The sequence below is a fragment of the Pyrus communis genome, chromosome 1 (genome assembly GCF_963583255.1).
Source record: "Pyrus communis chromosome 1, drPyrComm1.1, whole genome shotgun sequence".
In the NCBI taxonomy this organism is placed as follows: domain Eukaryota; kingdom Viridiplantae; phylum Streptophyta; class Magnoliopsida; order Rosales; family Rosaceae; genus Pyrus; species Pyrus communis.
The window spans coordinates 7,760,907-7,787,771 of record NC_084803.1 but is presented as its reverse complement, the minus strand read 5'-3'; the positions used below and the strand labels follow the sequence as shown (position 1 = coordinate 7,787,771).

The 26,865-nt window shown below is 36.7% G+C and overlaps 3 protein-coding genes across 3 annotated transcripts; 1 reads left to right on the top strand and 2 right to left on the bottom strand.

Moving 5' to 3' along the window:
• Nucleotides 1–8,531: 8,531 nt before the first annotated feature.
• Nucleotides 8,532–9,993, bottom strand: LOC137716732 (glycosyltransferase BC10). The gene has a single exon (XM_068456114.1). It carries the CDS (start codon nt 9,792–9,794, stop codon nt 8,670–8,672), a length of 1,125 nt encoding a protein of 374 aa, XP_068312215.1. The 5' UTR covers nt 9,795–9,993; the 3' UTR covers nt 8,532–8,669.
• Nucleotides 9,994–19,304: 9,311 nt separating this feature from the next.
• Nucleotides 19,305–21,540, top strand: LOC137729852 (uncharacterized). Its single transcript, XM_068468901.1, has 4 exons — nt 19,305–19,702; nt 19,826–19,940; nt 20,131–20,245; nt 20,409–21,540. Exons 1-4 carry the CDS (start codon nt 19,602–19,604, stop codon nt 21,305–21,307), a joined length of 1,230 nt encoding a protein of 409 aa, XP_068325002.1. The 5' UTR covers nt 19,305–19,601; the 3' UTR covers nt 21,308–21,540.
• Nucleotides 21,541–22,292: 752 nt separating this feature from the next.
• LOC137743803 (uncharacterized) lies at nt 22,293–25,561 on the bottom strand. The gene is made up of 4 exons (XM_068483744.1): nt 24,979–25,561; nt 24,608–24,763; nt 23,651–24,094; nt 22,293–23,379 (listed from the first exon to the last, which is right to left on the bottom strand). Exons 1-4 carry the CDS (start codon nt 25,306–25,308, stop codon nt 22,438–22,440), a joined length of 1,872 nt encoding a protein of 623 aa, XP_068339845.1. The 5' UTR covers nt 25,309–25,561; the 3' UTR covers nt 22,293–22,437.
• Nucleotides 25,562–26,865: the final 1,304 nt, after the last annotated feature.

The following is a 26,865-nucleotide window of genomic DNA, read 5'->3' as shown; positions in this document are numbered from 1 at the left end:
TCTGTTTGGTTAGGTTTTTTTATAAAACCTATTTTTTTTTTTAATTTGAAAAATGGTCTATGCTCTACAACTTTGCTTACAGTTTTTCCATTTCAAAGAAAGTAAAGAAAGAAAAAGAAAAAAAAAAGAAAGAGAAAGAAGATGCAGGGCGACTAGGGTGGGGAAAAAAAATGAAAAAAGCAGAAGGTTGGATTGGGAGAAAAAATGGAAGAAAGAAGAGGGTTGGGTGGGGAAAAGAAAAGGGTCTTGGATTATGGGCTAATGGTTGGCCTAAAACAAAAGCTTAAAACTTGGGTCTAAATTTAAATTGGGCTTGGAATATAAACACTCAAATATTAAATAAATAAATAAACTTAATTATATTTAATTGGGTTTGGTTTGGTTTTTGAATCATTGAAACCAAAACCGAACCAATAACTTTCGGTTCGATTTGATTTTCTTACTTCAGTTCGGTTCGGTTTTTTCGATTTTAGGTTTTTCCAAACCACCCCTAACTGTCGGTAAACATGATATGGGAAAATTAAACCAAAGATAAACAGAGAAAATAACAACATAAGAAATTTAGCGTGGTTCGGCAATTTGCCTACATCCACAGGAGGGAGATCTCACTTTTCACTAACAAGGTAACAAGTGGAATACAAGAGGAACACTTTTTAACTCTCAACCTCACTTCCCAATAAAATCCCAATACACCCTTGTTGGTTTTACTCACAAACTAGAGTTCAAAACCAAACCACCCACTCACTAAAGCAAAACCTTATTTTTTGAAACAAACCAAGAAAACTAGAGAAGCCAAAAAAATGCTTTGCTTCTTTCTTGTTGTTTTGCTTCGAATGTGATTTTGGGATATTTGATACTTTGATGGAGAAGCCTATTTATAGGCTTTGAGAATGAATCACCACCACAATTTTTTCCCAGCTAAGCACCATTATTTGTGGCCTAACTTATGGCCTAATTTTCCCACTTAATACAATATTAAAAATTGAAGTGTGCTTGCCTCATCATTGCCCAAAATGAGAAAAAAAATTGTTTAATCAATAATGAGATTATTGGAAGCCAACTGTCTAACAAGATTTTATTGTATTTCCTAGTCAGTCGTTAGTCTAGGATTCGTTTACTATTCTTGTACCGCAAGAGATGTGGCTTCTATATCTATGTTTCCTTCGAGAGGGAGATGAATAACAAGACAGAAATTAAAACCGTAATACATATGTCACTTAGTACTACGATTTAGTAGTATTTTTTTTCACTAATAAGTGAGAGGTCTTAGGTTCGATTTCGCCAAAGACAAATTTGAACCACATTATTGCTAGCCCATTGCGAGGCTTAGCCCACTCCCCTAACCCTTTAGTATAAATAATATCGTTTATTCAAAAAAATAAATATATAAAAACAAAGAAACCCTATTACACTTTTATGTCAATATGATGTTAGGACATATATCTATAGGAAGCCTTTAAGGGAGGGATCCCCTTATAAAAAGTGATTAATTGTAGGGCTTACACCACATCGAACTTTAACGATCTAAACTCTCTATTTTTCAAGTTGTACCTCATAAATCATCCTGACAAAAATATTAGTCAAATCGACAATATTTGAGGCATCGAATTGAGTTCAAAAAAATTGACGAACACTTGGTTATCTAAGAAAAATTGAAATTTCATTGGATAATTAATTAGGCAAATGATTTATGATTGAATTGAACTTTTGCAAGAATAATCTATGAATCGAGACTTACAAAAAAAAATTGTTCAAATTGTTGAAGTTCAAAGTGGAGTGAGTACCACAACTAATTTTTATTTTTTCTTAAATGAAAATTTCTTCCCTTAAATGACCTTATTATATATATGTATATTTATTTTTATTTTTATTTTTATAAAAAACCACATCAATCTCACCACTATCATGGGGGAAGTGACTAACCCAAACAATACGGAAGGTTGATAAAATCCACAAACCGGAAATACCTTCAATTTTTTGATGACTAACTAAAGCCCAACCACGGTAGGCAAAGTCTATACACCCCTTGGTACGCTATTGTAGCATCTTGACCTGTCATGAGCCATCATGTGTTTTAATTTTTTTACACGATGCATGACCTATCATGAGCCACTACGCAATTGGAAAGACTATGGTTCTTTGAATTTTTTACAACAACAAAAAGAAATAAGACAACCCAATAAAACTAACAATTTTCGACAATTAAAAACTTTTTTAATTGAAATCATGTTTCTACGGGCAAAACTTTTTTATCTTATGTCTCTACACAAGTCTAATAAAAATAAAATTAATTGATTTAACAAACGGATCAGGATCCTCTCCTAAGAAAATAGTGAAGATCATCCTGATCAAGCTCATCGAACCGCTTAAATTTTATCAAACAACTACAATTATTATAACTTTTAAAGAGACCTCCGGTTTGTAACCGTTTGGATAAACTTTAAACAGTCCAATAAACCTGGTCAGGAGGATCCTCACCATTTGTTTAAGAGACCAAGCTAACGTGACGTGGCCTTGGAATTGTGACATAACCCTTTGATTCATCACCGACTGCTCAAGTGGATATGAATTCTACATGGGGAAGTACATCAATAATCTTATATCTAAATATAAGTAGTTCACTCCTGTATATATGCGGAGTCTTTTGGTAATAATATAATAATATCCAATTGTTAAGATTCGTCAAGCACGATACAATTCATATAGTAGACGGAAGTGATTAATTGAAAACAATATCGGTGCATTGTTGTACTTAATATTAGACACTTATAAAGCTTAAACACATACGTAGTCAAACAATTCAACTAAAAGATATTAATAAGAAAGCTGCAGCATTCCCTTAACCGGTAAATATGAAACTAAAAGCTTCAAAATAATGGATATGTGCAAACATAGCAATGGAGAAGAAACAAGCCAGATGAAGGATTATAAATTGAAAAGTGAGTTGATATTGGTACTAAAAATAAGTCTAACATGTTATGAAGTGAAAATTACTTTTTGAGAATAAGTGCGTCATAATTTTTTAAAATGTCAATAACAATACTTTTTATCAACAATGAAAATAAATTAAACGAATTTGCACATACTTTGTACACGAGAAGACAAGCAAGTTTGTACGTTTAATCTGCCTCTTGTAGGTCACTAAGAAATCTCAAGACATATTACTTGCTCTCTTCTGGTAGATGAAAATAAATTTTCTTTTAACAAACACAATGATGGGCTGGCTATATATAAGCATTTTTATTCAATATGTTTTCAAAGAAGGGGTTTAATTGGCCAAATAAAATTAATGTAGTAACCCATGTAGTTACCTACCCTGATCATTCCTTGACTATAAACACATAAAGGGATATATACTAGTGCTCCAATACTGTAGTGACAGGGACAGTCTGACGGAATGTGGATTTGGAAAAGTCTCGATATTGTGCTGGCCAAATTTGTCTCACTTACTGTGCTCAGTTAATTTAGTCTCCTCGTAACTGATACTGTTAATGAGATAAGTGTTTAAACGACTCAAGAATGGAAGAAGAAAAATAATTCCTTCACTTATAGCGCAATACAAATTGAGATAGGATCCTCACCGGATTTTCTTTGTGAAGATCTCGAGATCTTTTAATTATGTTATTTCATTGTACATCGTTCATTTAAAAATATTTTAAATTATAATATTTAAAATTAAACATAAATAGTACTTGACAAAAACTGACCGTACAATGTTCAATAAATAAACATAATTAAAAGATCTTTGAAATCCTCACCAAGATAGACATGAATCTTATCTCATACTAATTGCCGCGAGATGGGTTTACTGGCCTTTTGGGGATGAGAGCGATAAGAGCAACTCCAGTCAACAGGATTTGGCCTAGACAATGTTTGAGGTGGGATGGACGAGCAACCTCAAATTGGCTTGCAAAGACAACCGTGTAATTGCAAGGGTACTTTAGGCATTTCATATCCTCCACTTCTATTATTGACAATATTTAAAATTTCTTCGATAAAATAGATGTTTCCATGGAAACATCAGAAAAATCAAAGAAAGATATGGAAATGAAGTGAAGTCTAAACTTCAAAAAATAATGGAGAAACTCTTAAATTTCGGATAAAATCGATAGATTTGATTGATGTTTTCGACATATCAGTTAAATATCGACAAACTACCATATGATATTTCCTAAAATTTTATTTTAAATGTCCACATTTTTAGAAAATTTCTATTAAAAGCAACCGAAATCAATACATTTATCAATATTTTCACAAATTTATATATTGATATTTCTATAATTTAACGTAGTACTACTAGTGTTAGATTAATTTAATCAAACCATAAACAGTCAACAAGTTCTCAAATTGTGTACAAATTGAAGGAATGTGATATTCATTACAAGTAACCAATCCGTAAGGTTTTGGAGTGGTTGGAAAACTATATGTGTTGGAAGATCTTTGGTTTTGGGTTTCTAACCATCAATAACAAAGTGACATCACCAAGGTTACGTCGCCTGACAATAATGATCTCTTCACGTGGAGATAGATGAACTTTCATTTAATTGACATATATACCTGAGGGCCATGAGGCCAATAATTGTAGAACGGAGGCATACTATTCAAACATAAAAAACTACAATCTTCAAGAAATAAAAAATGCATCCCTCTTTAATTCCGTTTCTTCTCTTTTGAATCGTCCAAAGATTAGAATTAACAAACATGAGTATTCAAGGAAAGAAAAAGCATACGTAGAAATCACTTCGTAGAAGGTATGAAAAGTATTGAACTTCTATTTAAAATAAAGTGAAATTTGCATCTACTCCTATGGTAGATGAAAAGTAAATCAACTTTTTTTTTAAAAGTAGTGTTACACTTACCATTTATTTCTACTATTATTTATATTATTTCTTTAACAGATGTAGGATCCACTAACACATGTGCATGTCCACTCGTTTAAGACGAAGGTAAGGATGATTATTATTCACAAATATATATGTTTTAATATTTTTGACCTTATCATTCACGTGTCATTCTTACTTTATATTTTCAATGAGATTTACAACTATTCTCGTCGCGCTACGTGTTATTATCCATAAATAATATACGCTCAAATTTTTGTTAAGATTCTCTACCTTTCATGTAGGCTACGTGTCCTTCTCCAATTTTTTGATTTTCTCATATTTCTCAATTGTGAGTTTGCTTGATCAATTGTGCATAAATTTTCTCCCACTTGTTGCACCCTCATCTCATGTCATATGACAAGATCACGAGTAACAAAGCAATGTCTTTCCCAATCAACCAATTTGATTTCTAACTCATTTTTTTGTGCTAACAAAAGGATATGGGAAGCAGAAAACCAATATAGGAGATTGTATTAAAACTAAATATTGGATTGTATTGTGTGGAATGAAAAAGATGGTTGGGTATTTTTTGGAATTTTATTTGATTATTTTTTGGATTTTTAAGACTTTTTACTTCTAGATTAATCCTGGCTGAAAATCCAACGATTGTCAGCCTAGGAAAGCGAGCGGGTGGCTCAGGTGGGTGCTTGTGGGGTGGAGTTCGGCCTTCTGCTGCGTGACGTCATACTGCCACCAGGCACAAGGCTCGGCAGTTTTTGTTTGGCAATCCAACGGGTTGCTGCTCTTGGCCCAACAGCCCTCCACTTTTTGGTTCGGTGGAGTTGAATTTGTTGCGTTGATGGCAATTCAACCCAAATGCCAAAGCACAAAAAGGCCTTGTTGACCTGCTCTAAAGAAGATATATACATGTGGTTACATGGCCGAATTTCTCATGCTTCGGGTCGGCTGGGTAACATCGGACCCATAAAAGCTGGTGAAGAAGCTATAGAGCCATGATCTTCAAAGTTGACCCTTTCCTCTCTGCCAGATTCTAAGTGCTTAACTAACCATAGATTTTAGTTCAATAATGAGCAATTAATTCTCTAAGAGCAGATGCCACCTTTTATAGACAAATAATCCCTACGATTCTCCTATTAGAATCAAATTACGAAATCAACATTGTCTCCCAATTTTAATATGAGTGAGTAACTTAGAATCAATTCCCAGTTTCAATTATATAAATTTAGGACGTCCAAACATTTTTCAATAAGACTTATAAACCAAATTGGACTCAAACATCCGGCCAAAATACACCGTCACTTATGCACATATTCTAACAACCTATGCATGCCTAGGCGATTGTTTCTAGCATTTGTGTCGTTTTTTTATACAAGCCACATTGCAAGAGGGAGATACTGAACCTAGAACATCAAGTACATCAATACTGCCCTTAACTACTTCAGTCAAAAGCCCTCTACATCATTCTTCTTGACTGTATGCATGAGATGAGATAAAGGCAAATCTTTGTGATTCAACCAATTAATAAATTGGACACTTTTTGCAAGTGGTGGATTGCCGCGGTGAATAGGGCATTCTCTTCAATCCACCTCGGGTTCAAATCCTTCCCATCTCCTTTGTCTAACTTAGAGTAGTAACATCTTTTCTAAAATAGATAAATAAATAAATTGGACACTCTTTATCCCCAATAGAAAGAAAGAGGACACATTGGGGGTTAGATTAGGGTCTAATCACAAAGCCCAATATACGAACAGGTTTCCATTTATGCATTGTTGGGTTGGGCTAAATTCCCTTGTGCTTGGATCGCCAATAGTGATGATGATTCGACATTGAATGGAGGGCCGGTGGCACAAATATGAAGCATCAAATCGAAGCCCTAGACTTGTATTCAAATTAATTTCCCTCCCAAGAAAAAAAAAAGAAAAAAAAAGAAAAAAAGGGTGACAAAACAAACATCGATGTAGTAGTGTATATAGGCTCCTAACTTATGAAAGCAGCTTATGCTACATATTGGAATTGCTATAATTTTGTTTGTGGTCCCACGCTGAACGTGGGGTTGACCTGTCATACGATTAAGAGTATCTATCTTCTTAGATTTTCTGTGTTCAGTTTTCATATTTTTATTATCGTTTGTATAAAAAGAGAACGAGTTGTAGATCCTAAATAAGATGTAACAAATCAAAGGTGTATTTGAATGAGCGGGATTGTCTCGTCTTTGAGCTTTAGTTTGTTATATTGGGTCTCGTCTTTGTAAATCTATTAAAAATAGACGTGGGTATAGTTTATGAAGTGTTTTTTTGTTAAGATTGTGTTTAACTTTCTTATGGTAATGACATATTTCCTAGGGCAATAAAGCTATTCTATAATGCATTTCAACGATTAAGATTGCTGAATCATCATTTGAAGGTCATTTGTTGAAAATCATCCACATTCAAAGTATTTGGTCATCTAAATTGTGGAAATTTTAATTAATTCAATAAAGTTAAGCAAAAAAATTGGCAAATATGACAGGTGGATATTTCATAATCTAAATTATGGGTTTGCTGATGGAATGTTCTCTTTTTCGTCAAATAAAAAAATTTGAGTGTTTCCACGTTTTGTATCAATATATTGATGCCATGCATTTTTTTCTCAAATATGAACTACCCCATCAGATTAGTGTACTGAAAAATTGCTAATCGCACATAACGTGTTGTGAATAAAAAATAATTATTCTCACTTGCGTTGACAACGAAGCAATCAATGCCGCTATATAACATTCAAAATTCAACAGGTGTTTTCTGCTCCAAATTGCATTTACATTTTTACCACAATCGCACTTGTGAGTGTACGAGGAGGATCCCCCAATTGACAATTCCTTAACTTAGCCAAATATTTAATTAAAAGTTGATTATTCTTCTGAACAGCCAATTAATTGTTAGACACTTTTGGTAGAAAATCCCAACCTTATGTAAATCCAGGTAATTCCCCGCCTTAATTTACTAGCTACCTGTCCCTAACTACCCCAATTCATTTTCCATCTGACAAAGTGACACATCGCTTTTTATTAGTCGGTCAAATGAATCGTGCTTATCAAAAAAAATCCCCGTCGGATCCTTTTCCATATTTATAGTATCATACCAATTATTTTATTGGATTGTGTTGTGTCAAACGTGTTATTTTATTATTTTATTAAATTATGTTATATCAAATATATTATCTTAACAAATTCTTATATATTGACCCGATAATTGTCATGCAATAAATTACCATGCCTAACTTTCCATTTTAGTCGTATCCTATAGCAAATGGCACGCAAGCACAAAACAAAAAGTTGCCCAAGAAGTATCCGACAGCGTGGCTGGCAGAATGGAGCGTTCAAAGACATTCTAAATCTCCCCGTTCTGTCACACACACACGTGGTATGTTTTAACATAGTAGTGCATGTCACTGATCTTGTCACGAAAACAAAAGCGAGCCAAAATTTGAGTAATTTTACTGAAGGACAAAAGATATTTTAGGACTTAAAGGGCAAATACCTTGATTGTTTGTCCACCATGCCAAACAAAACTCATTGAAGATCGCTTGTTTGAAATCTTTAAAGTTTAAAAAGCTAAAAAAAAAAAAGTGAAGGTATCCCTTTGATTTCACGAATCACATTTTTTCACTTTGAAAAAATCAATTAAAACAACCCAAAATAAATTATAAAAATACTTGAAAAGGAAAATTAATTAGAATTACTCCTCAAACAACCCACCGGGTTTGTCCCGATTTCGTTTTCTTAATAAGTTATCTGTAAATTACAAAAAAAGAAAAAATGGAAAATATCACAGATGTACGCCATTCATCCTAATCTTTGAAGATGACGTCACTGGCCATACTCATCAACGACCCGATCGCATCCGGCGGGAACTTCCTCGCGAACAGAAACGGGTCCCGCCGTTCCCTCACCGTCAAAACAGTGTCGTTCCCGCTCTCCTCCTCGTCGCCGTACCTCGGCCTGTAGTTCCTCAGCGATTGTATCAACTCGGGCCCCACCTCGGAGGCGTTGTACGTGCGGGGGTGGCCGTCGAACCTCCCCCGCCAGTCCACGTGCGTCAGCGTGGCAGGCACTAGCCCGCCGGGGTCTCGCATGTTGAGGAGGGTAGGAAAGTAATTTTCCTCGGGGTAACACGTGTACCAACGCTCGCACGGTAGCTTGAACTTGGACCAAAGCCGGTGGTCGCCCACCACCATCCTCGCGTGCTTCCGCTTCAGAACCCAAAACTGGGACCCGATCCGAAACTCCTCCAGCTTCACCTGCGGCAACATCGCGTCCGCCCCACGCGCCGCCCATCTATCGTACGCCCCGATCTCGTTATCCAGAACCTCGATGAAACTCTTCTTCGATCGGGCGAGCGTCCGGTACGTGAAGTTGAAGGAGTGGAGGGGGATGCACGAGGGAGAAATGAGCGCGAACATGGCGTTCGTTTTGTCGCCGAGAAGCGCGTGGGCGAGCAAGCGGCGCGCGGCCGAAATGAGAGTGGAGGTGAACCGCTGGGCAGGTTTGGAGGGGATGACGCGGTGCGCGAACACGCCGGAGAACGGCGGGTCGTAGGGGAATCGCGGGTCGGCGTGGACGTAAATGGAGAAATGGGTTTTGGGGATTTTGTTGAAGAAGAGCTCCCAGAGAGGGGAGAAGGGGAGAGGGGTGGTGGTGAGGAAGAGGAAGGCGATTTTGGGGCGGGCGGATCGCGGGGGGCGCGAGTTGACCCGAGCGGCGAGGCGGAAGAGGGAGTCTTCATCTAAAGGGAGGGACTTTGGCGGTGAAATTGGGTTAAAGTCTGTTAGGGGTTTGGAGGGTTTTGTGATTTGGGAGGGGGAAATGGTGGCGGTGGTTTTTGTGGCCGTTGGGCTGTTGATGGTGAAGATCACGGTGAGAGGGAGACACAGAAGAACGGCGCAGATGAGAGATAAAGGCGTTGGGGAGAGCATGGTTAGCGGTTTTCGTTTGGAGAGAGAAAGAGAGAGGACAGAGGAGAGAGAGACAGTGACTGGTGGGATTTTTAGTAAAATGGAGAGTGAGATTTGGTGGAAGAAGAAGAAGAAACGGCGGGGATGAGATTGACGACAACCCAAAAGCGTTAATTTATTTTATTTTCTTAATAATTTATTTTCTTAATTTTTTGTTTGGAGGGAATTAAGGGGATTTAATATTAAATGACGTGATTTATGTGTGAAACCTGATTAGACTCCAATTAAACCTGGATAGATTCCTTACAATCCTTAATCCTCGATATTTTTTTATTAATTTGAAAGCATGCATGACATAGTAATCATAATAAAGCATGCATGGTGGGGGTATTTGTGTTTCGGTGATGAAGAATGGATAATACACATAAATAAAATTTATTTATATTAAAACATATAGTGGAACAGGTCGTATTTTACTATATTAAAAAAATTTCATAGTGATTTAGGATGAATTCCAAACCAGTTTTTTACCGAGCAAATCACATGGTGACGGTAGAAAAAAACTGAATTACTATACGAGTCTTTTTAGGAAAATTTTATTTGAACATATAAAACTTCGTTCTACACCCAACTTAAACTTTAAATGCAAATTGTCATTTTTTATCCTATTGTATAATTACAACTAACTACAAAATAAAACTAACAACAAACTAAAATTTATCATTAAACCCACATCTAATAATCAAACCCTACCTTCATGGAATCTTTATTCTACATTCATTCTAACTAAAACCTAAGACGTTTTCCTAGAGAAAAACGGTGATTTAAAAGTTTTGAATTCTCCAACTAAAGTATGAATTGATTTTTGCAAGTTTTTTTTTTCTTTTGATTTCAATTTTATTAGGATTTAGGAACAAAATCAGCACATTTTTTAAAGCATAATTACTAGCAGAAACATATATATGGGATTTAAAAATTTAAAGTCTAGCAACTTGTGCGAATGTCACGCTTTTTTCTCCTTTCATTTGTGAGGGGTGGAGGCTATACTTTGCTTGTAGTCTTGATGGCAGTGCATAGCAGCACTATAGCTATTGTTCTTGAATTTAAAGGTGTTGAGATGCTTCTATCTGGTGAAACAAATGTATGTAGTCTCCAAAAGCTTCCCCTTCTTTCTCTTGTTTCAATCAATATTGGTTTTCATAATTAATTCGGTTGTTTGGATGTCAAAAATGTTTTGATTTCATTAAAATATAGAAACGTGAGGTTCAAGTAGGTTCATAGCATGAAAAAATATGCCCTCAAATTTACAGTTGATTTTTTTATCTTGATTATGATAATTAAAACATAATCTTGTTTTGATTACGAAATTATTAGGTACCCTTATTGTCATTTAATGGGAAGAAATTGTGCCTCTACTTCTATGCAAATTGGTGTAGGCCTTGCAATTACCCCTCAGCATTGCAAGAACGTGACTTTATGAAATGCTTAGAGTGAAGGCAAAGAGTTTAAGATAATCTTTGTCTCTTTCGGTTGTGGTGAGGTAAAAAATGAACACTTCAAGTGCATGCCATGGCTGGCATTGAATGAATGCTATTTTTCATGAAAGATTGAGTAACCTCTACCGTATAAAATGACTTGTAGAACGTTGATTTGGGGTCTTTATTTTCTAAATGGGTGTAAAGATAAATTTATATATTGAATTGGTTTGTGAGGGTAGTTTAGGTACTAAGTTGGGTTTAAATAGATTTTGAGAATTTAATTAAAAGTAATGTTGATGTAGAAAGTAATGTATAAAAAAACTATATAGGTTCAACTAAAAATTTTCATCTTTTTATCTCCGAAAGGAGATAAATTGCCGTAACGAAACGAACAAGTAATCAGATAAATTGTCGTAACAAAGCGAACAAGTAGTTAGATAAATTGCCGTAACAAAGCGAACAAGTAGTCCTTTTAATGCCAAAAGGTTGTCTGAAAAATCAGAGCCGTTCGAATGGGACGATGACGGAGGGTGTTCGAAGGCTTGGATCACAGAAGTTGTCAGTTTTAATTTTGGGGGGGGGGGGGGGGGAGGAGAGGAGATATGTCTTGGATACCATGGCAGATATGCACGTGACCAGCATGCAAGTGATGTGGACCCCCTCTTGTAAGTGGGAGAGGTTATGATCACTGGGCCCCCACAATGATGTTCGGTGGTAGGGACTTGGAAGATAAAAATACACGCAAATATCCAAGTTTGGTACTTTTTTAAGAAAAATTAATGAAATTTTTTTTTAAAATTTTGAATTTTAATGATAAAGATAAAATAAATCTTAAAATAAATAGTATCAAGGTTGATTTTAGTTTAAAAATATAATTTTTTGTTAAAGTTCATATTTTTCGTTAAAGTTCACATTTTTCTAAGCATTGAAGCCACACTTGAACCTATAAGGAGCTCTTTGAAAGAACAACTTATATTTGAGGCACACCAAAAGTTATATATATATATATATATATTTTTTTTTTTTTTAATAAAAATAATTGTTAACAAGTCACGTTATTTATTATTTTTAGGCTCATAGGGTTTATAAAGAATGTGACCTAACATGTGGCGTACACCAAAATTTATATATATATATATATATATATATATATTTTTTTTTCTTTTAAAAGAATAATTAGTGGCAGGATACGAATATTCATTTTTTTCGTGTCCGAAAAGGTGATGGAAATCTTCACTTTGCTCGTGATTGCAATTGTAAGAAGAATTGAATTTCACACCAAAGCTTCGTTTTGTGTCAACAATTTGATTTTGATATTGAGATGATATGATATTCGAGCTCAAAACTTTTGGTTTTAAGAAAAATATTATTAATTAACTTAGTTATAAATTCTGCGCGTGTCAAATATTTGGTTGGAGAGACAACAAAAATGGCTATATCCTCTTATTCATGCAACAAGTTATGCTAATATCTCTACTAATAGAATGCCAAAAGTGAGTTTTGGTGTCTCAATGCTTCACCAAAAATAAATGGACACAAAAACCCTTAAAACAAAAAAAACTTAACTCATGCAATAAATTATACATAAATTTAATAAGGGATAAAAAGGTAAAAACATTAACTACATAATTTGAAACATGAAAGGAAAGTGAAAAAGAATAGACAGTTGCCAATTCAATTATCAGTTATATTTCAACTTTCCACTATCAAAACCATAGAGTTTGATGATATTCCCACGATCTGAGTTCAATTGAAGGTTCAAACTACCACATACCACCTCTATATACAGATGAATAATCGAATGGCGTGTTTACGTATCAAGTAGTTGAATCCCGATTACGGAGTATTGAAGCGTTTACCAAACCTGAGGGAATCAAAAGAATCGTGGGACCCACACAAAATCAAGAATCCAACTCCCCAAATTGGAGGAATTGAACTCCTTAGATGGGTGAGGTATTTGGATTCCGGGTGAGTGAGGGAATCAGGAATGTATTTTTTATACCTGTTATGACCCTCTTATTATTTCTAAAATTTCAAGTCTGCCACTCAACCCACCAGCCCGCCACTCCCTGCGCACCCTGCTTTCATGCGTCTGCGCCTCACTTTCCAATTGCCACCTCCCTGTGTGATCGTGCTTCACTTCCTATCCCACCAGCTTAAGAATCCTAGCCATGTATCTCACAAATCGGATTCAAAATCAACCACCCAAACCCAAAAAAATAAACAATTCAAACCCAAACCCACAAATATGTGGAAACAATCACTCAACAAACCCATAAATCATGAAATACTTCGCAGGTGGAAGAGGTGGTGGCTATGGGGTAGGGTGCATGGGGAAGGTGGAGGTGAGGGTAGGAAAGGAATGGTATGCAGACTTGTAGAGAGAGGAGAAGTGTTCTATATTTCTATTCAACTGGGTTTGAATAAGAGCATTATTAAATTGTTTAATATTTTAATATTGGTAATTCAATAAATTTGTATACAATTTTAATTTTTTGGAATAAAGGCTTGAAATAAAACAAATTAAAATGTTATTAAAAATAAATATACGGATGAAATAAAACAAAATAGAACAAGGGTATTTTAGTAATCATATTGATTTTTATGCCGATTCAAGTGAATTAGTAAACAACTTATATGGACTCAACATCATTGCTACTCCGATTCCAGACAGTTTTAGTAAACAACTTCAACAGAAATCTGATTTTGATTCCAACTCATTTCAATTCCTCTTCAATCTAATTCATCCTCAATTCAATTATTCTCAATATATTACGGATTAGTAAACGCGCCCGAAAAGAGCCCATCTTTCGGAACCAGACTCCAGGACGCGTCTTGGAACCCATCCTTCTTCACATCTTCGATCCCGGGCGCTCATTTTCAGGAGCCCAATCTCCGGGCCGTCTTCCTCCACCTACACCGCCGCTGCCTTCATTGCCATCTTCTCCAGGTACCCAACTTCCCAATTTAAAAAACAAGGGTTTTTTTTTTCTTTTTCTTTTTCTTGTCGTTAATTTGTGTATGTTAAAAAAGATTGGGCATCTACATAGCCACGGAAAATCCCCAAGTTCAATTCTGATTTTTCTCTCTTATCATTTTCTTTGTTCCTTGCAGATTAGTTAAAAGGATTGGGACTAGAAAGTCGAAGTTCTGAAAAATGAAAAATTCCATGGATCACAAAAAGGGAGCAGCAGAGTACCTTTGCTGTTGTTGGTGCAATGCAACTAATCAGGTATGACTCTTAATTATTTTGGGTTGTCATACTTTGCTTTATCGAGTTTTTCTTTCATTTGGATTAGTCAATTTATTGCTATATTTTAGGTCGGTTTGTTCTTCATAGAGTTTGGAAATATATTCATACTATTGGATGGTCTAAGGCGTGTGTGCAAATCTGGTGCTCTTGGGAATGGAATCTAGAAGAAACAAAGGAACAATAGCTTTTTGGAGTGTCCCGGAACTTTTCAATACATGTTTTACGTTTATATGCCGCAAAAATCTTGATTGTGGATCACTCAATGATTCGACTTATGGTTGCATAGATTTAAGGTTTCTAATATGATTTTCTGTCTTCCTTCTCCTTATGCTAAAGCTTCTCAACCAACTGGATGGATATATGTTGGATTGTGTGGGTGAAGCCGGTTTCCTTTCGGATATATGTTGGATTGTGTGGGTGAAGCCGGTTTCCTTTCTCCACTTTTTATTGATTTCATTTTAAGTTTATCTATGCCATATAATTGTTTTGGGAGTTTATCGGAATTTAATTCAATTCCTCTGTGTTTCATTTTTTTGGTTTCTCTTTGGGACACTACCCACGTATCAAATTGGTATGGTCAGATTTTTCGGGGAAAACCTTTTCTCTTCATCCCCTGCTCTATATTTTCATGTTTTTATCGTCTCTTTTATTATTATTTTTCTTTTTTATGTATCAGATAGCAACTATGGGTCTATACAGAAAGAAAGTTACCCAGATAAACATAGAGAAGGGAAGTGACTACTTGATTTCCATGGCAACTGGAAGCGACAAGTCCAATATTTGGTTTATTTGATATTTGATATTTTATTTAATGTGTATGATTTAATGAAATGCCTGAGAAAAACCATCATGATGCTTGGTAAACTTTTTCTACTAAAAAAATGTTTGACAAGAGAAATCCTGAGCAAAAGATGTCTGTCATTTAAAAAACATTCTCTTTGCATTCTTTTTTATGGAGAACTTCTTGCACGACTAGATTTTTTTAATAGCGGATTGTTTTTCCATTCATTGCAGAAATCAAGGTGAAGAAAATGAGGGCGAGGTAGAGGTGAAACATATCGAGACAGAGTTTTCCTTGGTACAACTTTTCAGCTCTCGATCTTAATCTTTTATTCCCAATTCTCAACCTCAATCATTTTGGTCCTGTCAAGCTTAAGTAGGGATTACAAACTTGGACATGCATCTATGTATACTTACCATAATTCGTTTTGTGTTTCATTTTGACAAGCTTAAATAGAGACTACAAACTTGAACTATTAATCGGCAGTGGCTATATATACGTTCCATTTAGTGGTTTGCATTACTAATATCAATTCCTTATGTATACATTCACCTCATTTCTTTTTGGTTAAATAGGTTTTGGTGCAATGAATTAGTGGAGCATTCAAACAAAAGTACGTGGATCACAAAAAAGGAGCAGCAGAGTAATTGATCACGGTCTTTTTCGTTCTTCATTTACATGGTTGCATCGCTCGAAAATATTCTCATTTGTTGCTTGGACTTTTGATCAGCGACTATTTTTTTATGCATATTTTGTAATGAGTAGTTGGTGGAGGGACGTTGGTCTCTCTTTTGTTTATTTGAGTATTACATTCGATTGTATTGCACTCAGTTTCTTGGTACCAGACTTCTGATGAAACTTACAGTTTATGAATTTATTGTAGGTTAATATGATGTTTTCTTAATTTCTACAATTATAGAATTGGGTAATGTCATTACATTTACGTGTTGAAATTTCAAAAAAATAAAATAAAATAAAATAAAACAGACTGAGGATGAATATATGAGGCAACCTGAAGTTCTTGGATAGTTTTTATATATTTTTATTTAGCTTTTAGTTGCAATAAATTATAAGGATCTTTTCTGTTACACTTTTTTTTTTTTTTTTTTACATATTATAGATAAAGTACTTTAAATTCCTACCTGTAATATTAGAGATGATAATTAACTTTATTTTATGTTTCTATACATTGAACCAATAAACTCCTATAAAAACTTGGTTATAATTAGTATACATACTTTTGTCTGTATGCAATTATTATGCATATTAATTTAGTCTTGTTTTCTATAAATAATTTATTTTATACTAAATATATTTAAACTACAAAGATTTGAATACAGAATCTCAAATATAAAGACGAATCTTTTAACCAACTGAGCTACGAAATATTTACTTAATCCAGTATTCTTCTAAGCCTTGCAAGATTGTATTACAAATTTACAACTATTTTTTGAGTTATTTTTCTTTTCCTACTACGTTGGCCCTCCCGAGTGGCCATATTGAGGAGGGTTTGGTGAAGAGTTAGGTTCTTTAGTAGGTGTTTGGATGCATCAAACGACTTATATTCACGTTTTTTTATATAACAATCGGTTGTAATAACACTTTTTTTTAACAACCGTAACTATTTACACAAACAGAGTGGAGAATGGGCTAAACCTCATAGACTAACAATAATGTAATTCAAATTTTCCTTTGACGGAAATCAAAGCTAAGATCTTTACTTACTAGTGAAGCGAAAGACCATTAAACAATTGAGCCCATTCTTAAAAACCTAAAACATCAACCTCATTTGCAAAAAAAAAAAAAAAAATTGTATAAAACTAAGGGGGCGTTTGTTGCGCCGGACTATCTCGGACTGGATTAGCTTCAAGGACTAAGCTGGACTGGCTTAGACTAGACTAAACTGGATTAACTTAGTGAAGCGTTTGGTGCAGTATTGGACTAAGAAGCTGGATAATAACAAATTCTAATATTATATTATTTAATATATAAATTATTAATATTTTATTATGATCTTATCTTTTTCTCCATCTTTTCCTACCATTTTTGTCCCACTCTTTTCCTCTTCTCTCATCGTCCCACCCTCTCCCTCTTTTTTTCCTCTTAGACCTCTCAATTCATGTCTCTTTCTCATTCCTAGTCAAACTCCTTATTGATTCCAGTCTCTATTTCTCTGTCCTCCCTCCCTCTCTAGCTATGCGTTGTTCGAACGAAACCTCACGGCTTCAATTTTCCCGACGAGTTGTAGGTTTCTCGATGTGTTTTCCGGCCAACCCTCATTAAATTGGATGAAGTTAGCACCGCCAAAAAATTCATCACCATCCTTGGACCGAGAACTTAGCTTTGAATGCTCGAATCTGTCATGGATTTGAAGAAGCCCATACAGGTCGAGACTTCCAGGCCATTTTCCAGCCACATTCAACCACATTTTAGCCTCGATTCAGGTAAAATGGTAATCTTGTCACTCCCAGCTTCAATTTGGTATATTTTATATGAAAGTTGGTTGTGAAATGGATCTGAAAGAGAGTCGGAAAGTTAATGATTGATCTAGGTGACCGGAGATGACGAGAAATCTGTCGGGAGTGGTCGTTGAGCATGACGAGGACGAGAAAGAGAGGATAGTCTTAGCTAGTCCCATGGTTATTGGGGGGTTTCGCTAAGACCTCTTAGTGAAGGGTTTTGTCCATTCTAGTCCCCTTTAGTCTCATTAATGTTAGTCCCAGCATGGAACAAATACAGTATTGGACTAATAGCTAGTTCAGTCCAGTCCAACTTAGTGAGGGCAAACAAACGCCCCTAAGTGCGCTGCCGTGATTATCCTAGCAGTTAAGCCAATTTTTTTTTAAACTTATTACGTCATAAAACTCGATCCTGATTAAAATAATAATATCGTTTATATTGAAAAAAAAATTCCCCTCAATAATATATAAAAGTTTCACTGGCCCATGTTGTGTGGGAATGGGTCTCCCGTTGTTTTTCCCTGGGCAGCTTTGCCGTTGTTCTGTTGCGGGCCATTTTGTTTTTGGGCTCGTTGGTCGTCTAATTTGTTCGGTCCTTTGCTTTTTTCTTTTTTTTTTTCGTTATTTTGTTTGATTAGATACTTGATTAGTTATCGACATGTTTGAACTCACACAATCATGTAAGGGTACAATTCATTTCTATCATTGTGGTAAATGGACATTTGATGTTCGGTCCTTTGCTTTAGGAGGTGATTGTTGGAAGCAAAGTGCAATTACAAATTACAATTGAAGAAAGAAAAAAATAATAATAATAAGAACCCTATAATGCTCAAGTCGTTAGACTTGTTACGTGCAGTGATAGACATGAAGCGGTATACTAAGGTGGTAATGCGTCGAAATTTATTTTCCATCTTCACTTAGGTGGTCGTGTCTCATAACACATCATACGTTGTTATTTATTTTGTCTAATATATCAAATAGAAGAAATGGATGTAACACACATGTACCACTCTTACTAATTAGTCTAATTGCTATTGACAAACACGTTATAACATGTTTTAATTTTTTTTCACATAGTATCGAGGACATAATCACGTCACAATGTAAGTTGATTGTTTTTTCTATTTTCTCATTCCACCTTGAAAGAATGAACTTTTTAATTTTGTTTCAATTCATTTTTATTGGGTAAAGTAACAAGATTTAAATTCATGATGAGTTGTTAGCGACTAGAGAGAGTAGAGTAGGTTTTTCGGAATTGGATTGGAAAGGATGGACGGCCATTGTTAGCAACTGTGTGAGGTTGGGGTTGCTTAATTAAAGGTGACGACCGACACTGACAAATACTTATCAGAAACTCTCAACTCATGAATGGATACACCTAAACACAGACACGGACATGAGAGAGAGAGAGAGAGAGAGGGGGGGGGGGAGAGAGAGAGAGAGGGACACCTGGGGTGAGGGGAAGCAGGCATGTGGATGAGTGGGGGACACACCCAAACCCCCCACCTCCCTCAATTCAATTTCAAACCCCAACCCTACTCTCCCTTTGAAATTATTGAGTCTACAGAAAAACCCCAACCAAAAATAATAAAGAAAGCAATACAAACAAAACTCTCTCTCTCTCTCTCTCTTCTTTCTCTCTCCTCTACTTGTAGTCTTGGTGGAACTGCATTTTGGGTCAGTCAGTGTCCTTGAAAAGGAGAAGTCTTTGAGGGAGAGTCTCAGTCTAGCAAGAAAAGTCACAACCAGAAGCTGCCTCAAGTTCCCACCTTCCCACAGAAGCTGCTTGACTTTTACTTCTCTCTCTGAAGTCTAAACCCAACTCTCTCTTTCTCTCTCTAGAACTGGTTAGAGAGGATGCCAAGATCAGGGCCAAGACCATATGAATGTGTGAGAAGAGCTTGGCACCGTGAGAGGCACCAACCCATGAGAGGTTCTCTCATCAAAGAAATCTTCAGGTTCCCCCAACTCTCAATTTTTGCATGTCTAATTTTTTGGTTTTTTTTTTATTTTCTTTTCTATGGGGTTTTGAAATGTTTAACTTATTCAGTAATCACTTATAAGTGCTTTTGCTTAATTAGGGTTGTGAACGGGATCCATAGCTCAGCTACTAAGAAGAACAAAGAATGGCAAGAGAAGCTCCCAATTGTTGTTCTCAAAGCTGAAGAAATTATGTACTCCAAAGCCAATTCTGAGGTAATCTTTTTCACTTTTTACTTTTTAATCTAAATACTAATTAGGTTGAGATTAAAAGTTAAAATTTTTCTTTATTTCTACTTTCTGCATTCTCTGAGTGGGAGAAACAAAGCTGTGTTGTATAATACTGGATTTTTACTTATTTGGTTCTTTTAAAGTGTTGTGCTTTGCAATTTATGTTGTTTTATAGGCAGAATACATGGACCTTAAAACCCTTTGGGACAGAACAAATGATGCCATTAACACGATAATTCGGCGTGATGAGACTACTGAAACTGGAGAGTTTCTTCAGCCTTGTATTGAAGGTATCTACAACAAATTTGGATTGCATAATTTCTTGCTATTGTTTAGTATTTGTTTCGGAATGTGCATATGTAGTTCTCCACTTAATAAACTGTTAGTTTCCATTGTGTATAAAGTATAAACATCTGTGTTGACCTCTCAATTTTTTTTTGTAAAACAACCCAGCTGCTCTCATTTTGGGGTGCATACCGAGAAGAGCTACGAGGAGTCAACGGAATACTAACCCAAGGTGTTATCTGATGCCCGTGACTTCGCATGTCCCTAGCATTTCTCCTAGTGTGGTAGAGGATGCTAATAAAAAAGATTACACGTCCAATTCGCAGTATAGGCCACATTGTTCAAATTTTGTTAACCCCAAAACCACTAATTCAACCCCTCTTGTTTTTGAACCTAGATGCCCTGTTGCCCAATATAACGACTGCAATACTATGAAGTTCATGGTTGCATCCGAAAATGTTCCTCCTTTGGGTTATGACCAATGTTTCTCTAGGGAAAATCTGGCAACATTTAATTTTCCTAAATACCCTCTGTACTATGGAAATCTTCCTCAGTTCAGAGAACCGAAACCAGGTTTTGCTGTCCTTCCCAAACCAGTTTCCGACCCCTTAGAACCTGCCAAGATAGGAGTTATCCCAAACCTGCTCTGTAATGGAGATAAATCAAATAATAACACACAAACAGAAAGAAGGGACTACCATGAGAACCCATGTTTGATTGGCTGTGATTTGTCTCTGCGGTTAGGCCCGCACTCTAATCAACTCCCAAGCGGTGAGAGCAGTCAGCCCCAGGGGGGCAAAGATGTTGGCGTTGAGGAACGGTTGAAGTGTTGTGATCAGTCACCGCAATTTGATAAACAGTTTTCTCTCACTCCTAAGGGTAGTGAGTATGGACCAACAGACTCATGGGGTAGGTTGAGTTTTGAGGGCGAAGATTTATATGTCCAAGCAGCAATGAGAAAGCGGAAGGCAGCTTTTAATCACCCAACAGAGGATTCAAAATTTTGTAGGCAGCCGGAGCTTCCTTTCAGCCACTTTAATGGAAGCATGAGGAATGGAGGTTTGTAGACTAACTGTTGCTTTAGTAAAGTTAGTTTTTCATTATCTTGACATTGGCTTAGCGAATATGTTTTGCCAAAAGCTTCGTTATGCAATCTCAATGTACTTTCTAGTTCCTAGATTGGTAATGAACTGAGCTGCTGATGTAGTGTTTTAAGAGACGAAATGTAAATTGTGAATTAAAGCAGAGACTAGATGAGTGAATGGACTTCTGATCTGCAATGTACAATTAGTGGTATGCCTTACGTGTTGCTTTTGAGAACATAGAACTTTATGTACCGTACGGTGTTAAAACATCACGAAGCTTTGGGTTTGGAGTTACCCTTCCCCTAAACCCTATTTTGATGTTGTGAGTTAGAGATCCATTGGAATGTTCTGGATATGCACTCGTTGCATGAAACAGTTGTCTCACATTTGGTAGCTGAGACGGACATTCTATTGGTTCTTAGTTTTGGGGCTGAAAAAGCTCATCAATCCAAATGAGTCTTTCTTCTTTGTTATGTGCCGCTTACATGATGTAGCAAATGTGAGACCCGTTTAATGCACCGTTGCAAGGACGTTTTTCCCGTTCTGGTTGTGTTTGGAGATCAGGTATGGGATCTATGTGAAAGGGAGGACACTCCCCCTCAAACCTAAACTTTTAATCTTTGAATCATTAGTCATCACAGATAAGGGTATGGACCCACCTTCTGATTTTGAGTAAGAAAGAAGAAGGGATGGGGATCTTGTTTGTGTGAGTGAGTGGGGGACAAGAAATTTGTCTCTTTAATACTTGTATTATCTCAAGTAATTATTCTTTGTTTGCAACTGCTGCTTTGTACAAGTGGTGGCTAATATTTTGTGTCCCCTCCCTTCAGTCATTTGGTGGGGTCAAAACATATGCAATTCTTTCTTTGTTTCAGTATATCGGCATATTCTCTAAGGACGCGAGGGTGACAGCATCTTAAGTTTATCACGTCTTATCATGTGTTTAAATGAATTAGTTTATAATACCGTCATCTTGACTTTCTTGTTGTATGTAAGTTCTTCTCAAGATTATGCCACGAAGTGGGACTCTCATTGAAATTTCTACCTAGTCTCAATAGTATCATTAAATGCTAAGGAATCAAACCCTTCTATACAATTCTGCTACTTGATTTCTAGTCTTCACCTGATGAGAGAGAGTAAGTGGAAGAAGTAGCAGAGGTCGACAAAGAAGAGGAGAAGGAGGAGGAGGAGGAGGAGGGGCAGGAGGTGTAGTGGAACTCGATCTGCAAACGCCGGTGAAGAGGTAAAATAGGAACTGCACTCTTTTCCTCTTCCTCCTCAAGCTCCTTAAGTGGTATGGCAGCAAGAAATCTTTTAATGAACTGTCTACAACACTCTTTTCCACTGCATATTACTTCTAATCTTTCCTCTGAATCATCCTCTGCTTTCTCTGTTTTCCCATGCATGATGCTCGAATTGTCGAATTTTAGTATGTATGCCTGGTTACACCCCTCAAAGAGCCTCTCACCCAAAGAGTCAATGATATAGTATGCATCGGCTTCAACCTTCAGCACGAAAAAGTGGTCGTTCCAACTTACTATGTATATCCTCGGTTCGTAAAGCTCTCTGTTTTTATCTATCTCATTCCATATGTCGTCGAATGACATGAGTCCCTTCAAGCTCTCGAACTTCTCCGGGCTGAAGAATCCGATAAAGGATTTCTCAGGCGAGACACCAAGAGGTCTAAGATCAGCTTCCAAAACCGTTTCAAGGTCGAAGTGTTTGTTGGGAAATAGGTTTATGTAGGTCTCGTTGCTGCAGAGTTTTTGCCACTCTGAGGAACCTTGTGTGATGAGGCTGTCGAATTTGGATCTTGTAGGCATTGAGTGTTGGTGCGAATGCAGCCAGTGTGCAATGAGCGCAACAAGGGCTGTGCAGGCACTCTCTCCGGCGGCCTTTTCACTCCGTTGATCAAAGGACGCAAAAAACGCATTGGTTTTGAGCTTTGCTTGCCCATCTCTGCTTTCTACTTCCCTTTCTTCCCAGCAATTTGTGGTGCATTTTCCATGCTCATGATCTGATTGTGAAGAACGTTCAGCAGTACAATTTGATATCTGCAGAAAAGTAAACCCAAATGAGCCTTCTATCTTATTAGTAAGAATCATTGAAAAGGCTGGAAGTGTATTCTGAAAACCATAAGTGCTTTTCAGGACGTTAGGTGAAAAAAATCTTAAAGTGCTTATGAGTCTTAGATGTGATTTTTTGAGAAGTGCACTGGTCTTTTGAGCAAAAGAACTTGACGTTCTTCTAATAAAAACACTTCTAACAAAAGTGTTTATGAGCAAAAACGCTTCCTACAAAAACAATTCGAAATGGACTTAATACCTTTATAGAATCACTGAGATTGTTGTCAACGGAAATTTGCACTGCATTGTCCCTACTAGTCTTCTCAACAAAGGGCTCCACTTTTCTCCTAGGTGGTCTTCCATTCAACCACTTCCTCTTCCTCGAGAGCCAACTCTTCTGCCCCGAGTCAAACTGAGTCTCATGACTCAGGACCGATCCTGACTCTCCCTTTGAACTCAAATCTGCATTGACACCACTGTTAACGAGTCCATTCCCCGGTGACCCTTCTGAGTCGGACAAGAATGACTCGTCCCGGTCACTCATGCCTCGGTCCTCACGACTCTTCCTCTCATTGCTTGACTTCCTAAAGCTCCTGAAGTAGCTTACTCTTCGAACCAACTTGCCCTTGTCTGACTCGGTCGAGTCTTGACCGAGTGCTGCCGAGTCATGCAAGTTTCTCACCTCAGCAAAGCTTAGACAAACCTGCGGGCACCATCAAACATTGAAAGTCCATAAGCTTACAAAGAAATAAAATGAGGCGCTTATTAATTTAAGGATAATACTTGCATTCGGAAAATTTATAATCGAAACCTTCAGTCAATACATGTTTTTCGCAAGTAAGGGAATATGTGCATTCCCTATGTGTTATGGTGTTATGCGGTGTTACCAATAGTGAAACGAAAAGATGAAGAAAAAAATGAAGGTAAAAATAATTCTGGTTATTAATATTACCCAATTAAGAACAGATAATGTAATAAACTGGCATTGCCTTAAATTGGATTTAAAACAGCTAATTAAGCATATAGCTTTCATGTTCCAATAAAAGCGGCTGATCCCATTCATTTACGCTTAAGAAATGCAACTTTGTATGTTTGGGTAAAATTAGACATGACTAAATAACTGAAAACACCATTAATCTTGTCTGTAAATTTGCAATTAATTAACTTGAGTAAATAAAAAAATTTGAGAAAAATAAAAAAAATGAAGTTAATTTACCAAAAGGGTAGCTTCGCTGGGAGTCGTCCCCTCCATTTTCAAAGTAACAGAGAGCTTCCTCTGAATCTGAGACTCCATTGTCGATGCCAATTCTGCTAGGTTCAACGAAACCGTCCCAAAAACCGCCATATTACTCTTTTGCTCCGCACTCTCTCCCTGAGAATCACAAACGCAGAAGAATAATCAATGTCAAATATTCAACAACCAGAAGCAGAACCAAATCCGATTGAGCGGATGCGCTCAACCTGTACACCCGAATTCGAATAGTTTAAGGTAGAACATCGCTTATATAAAAAAAAAAAAAAAAAATTAAAAAAAAAAAACCAAACACAAACCCATTAATGCTAAAAGATCAAAGATTAGAAACTTACGTGTAACAGGGTAAAAGTCAAATCCCAGGGACTAAAGTTCCCACCTTGCTTCGACCCAAAATTACAGAGGCCCTGAAATTCATCATCCCATTCAATGACTTGACGACTCAAAAATCTCTGGCTGGTGTAGTTTTTCGGCTGCCTCGACGATCTTCTTCCATAGAATGGAACCAAAACTCCAGGCCCTCCAGGCTTAGACCCTTTCCATTTCACCTCAATCACACCAACACTATCCTTCTCCTTCTCAAAATTAAACCCTTGCAGCTTCAGCTGGCTCACCTTCACTTGAAACCTCTTTGTTCCGCCTGACGGCCACGGCGACCACTTCATCTTGTGCCGGCAATTATGATACGCTGATTCAACCAGACGTCAGTCGAATTCAAAACCTGATGAACTATAGTCGTATGTATTACAAAGCCAACAAGTTACAAGGCGACCGGCGACGGATTCAGCTTCTTCAATGAATTCATGTGATGAAAAGGTACGAATATTTATGAATTGAGTTGTAAAGGAAATTAAAGAAATGGGAGTCTTTCTTTATAGGGTCACAACGACAGCTGTGGTTTTCTATAAGCTTTATGCATGGCCGAGTCTCTCAAGAGATCCCCATACGACTCCCAACCCCGCGTTTTAAACGACTCCGTGTGAGCGACCCAATTGGCCCACTTCACACGTTTTCGGATATCCACGTGAGTATCACGTGAATATACCACTTGGATTTTCTGGCAAGTTGTGACAGGTGTGGGGTGGGAGGCAGGGGATCGGAGCTTCGGGATTGCTCAGGGGTTTTGGCGTCATCGAGGGTGTTTGGGTGGTGACACGTCAACGGAGGACAGGTAATACCGCACGTGGGATTTGTTGTTGGGATTAAGTTATATGGATGGATTTGGACGAATGAATAAGGCGTGTGTGAATGGGGGCCAATCACATTGCGTAGTGGATGATCTTCTGAGAAGAAACGTTGTTAATTTCTTCATATATTGCCACGTGTACTTGGACATACGATGCTGTAGAAAATGCTGAGGAGAAAATTACGTGCAATCTTGTAAAAATTACGAGGCCATAATCGGACAGTTGGAGTCTAGAATTCGCAATTACATTGCGTAGGAAAGATTAAGATAAGTTTCAAGTTATACTTCGTCCAGCACAAAAAATATAATTTATGTACTATGGTATAGAAATCTAGTCTATAATATTACTTCAAAAAAACAAGACTATTTTCTTTTCTTTTGATAAAACGATGTATAATGCTATACACGGAGAAGAAGATACGAACTTGATTGTAAGAAACTAGACCACTGTCGTGACTAACTAGCGTAACTTTTGTAATTACATCGAGATCTTTGATTCATGTAGATTATTCCTTGTATTCATTTGAAACCTTGACCATTTTCGTGACCAACTAGCGTAACCTCTGCAAATACTAGATCATTTCTTGGACCTATTCTTTCCTTTCTTGTCATCTATTTCAAATTATTTGAGTTTTTAAAACCGAATGTTATGTACTGAGTGTATGATAATCTAAGCATAGAACCAGAAAAACATAAAGAAATTAGAGAAAGGTAAGCTCCAGCCTCCAATTTTGTTGTTGTAGTATACATCATTTTGCACGAGAGTTTGTCATGTTCGGGGAATTTGGTTAATTAGAGGTTAGCTGTCCTAAAACATTGGGAAGCCTCCAAGAGATAAAAGTTAAGCTGCTATATAATCCTGTTAAGTACTTAATATTAGTGCACGAGTAGCTTTCGGTCCTTTAGTTTAGTTAATATTAGATGACTACATGCCACCTATGTGAGGTTAACTTCTTAATTTGGCCTAATTGAATATGACAGACAAGGTTTTAGGGCTTTTTGGGGTGGAAGTGGAGAGAAAGAGAGAGAGACGATC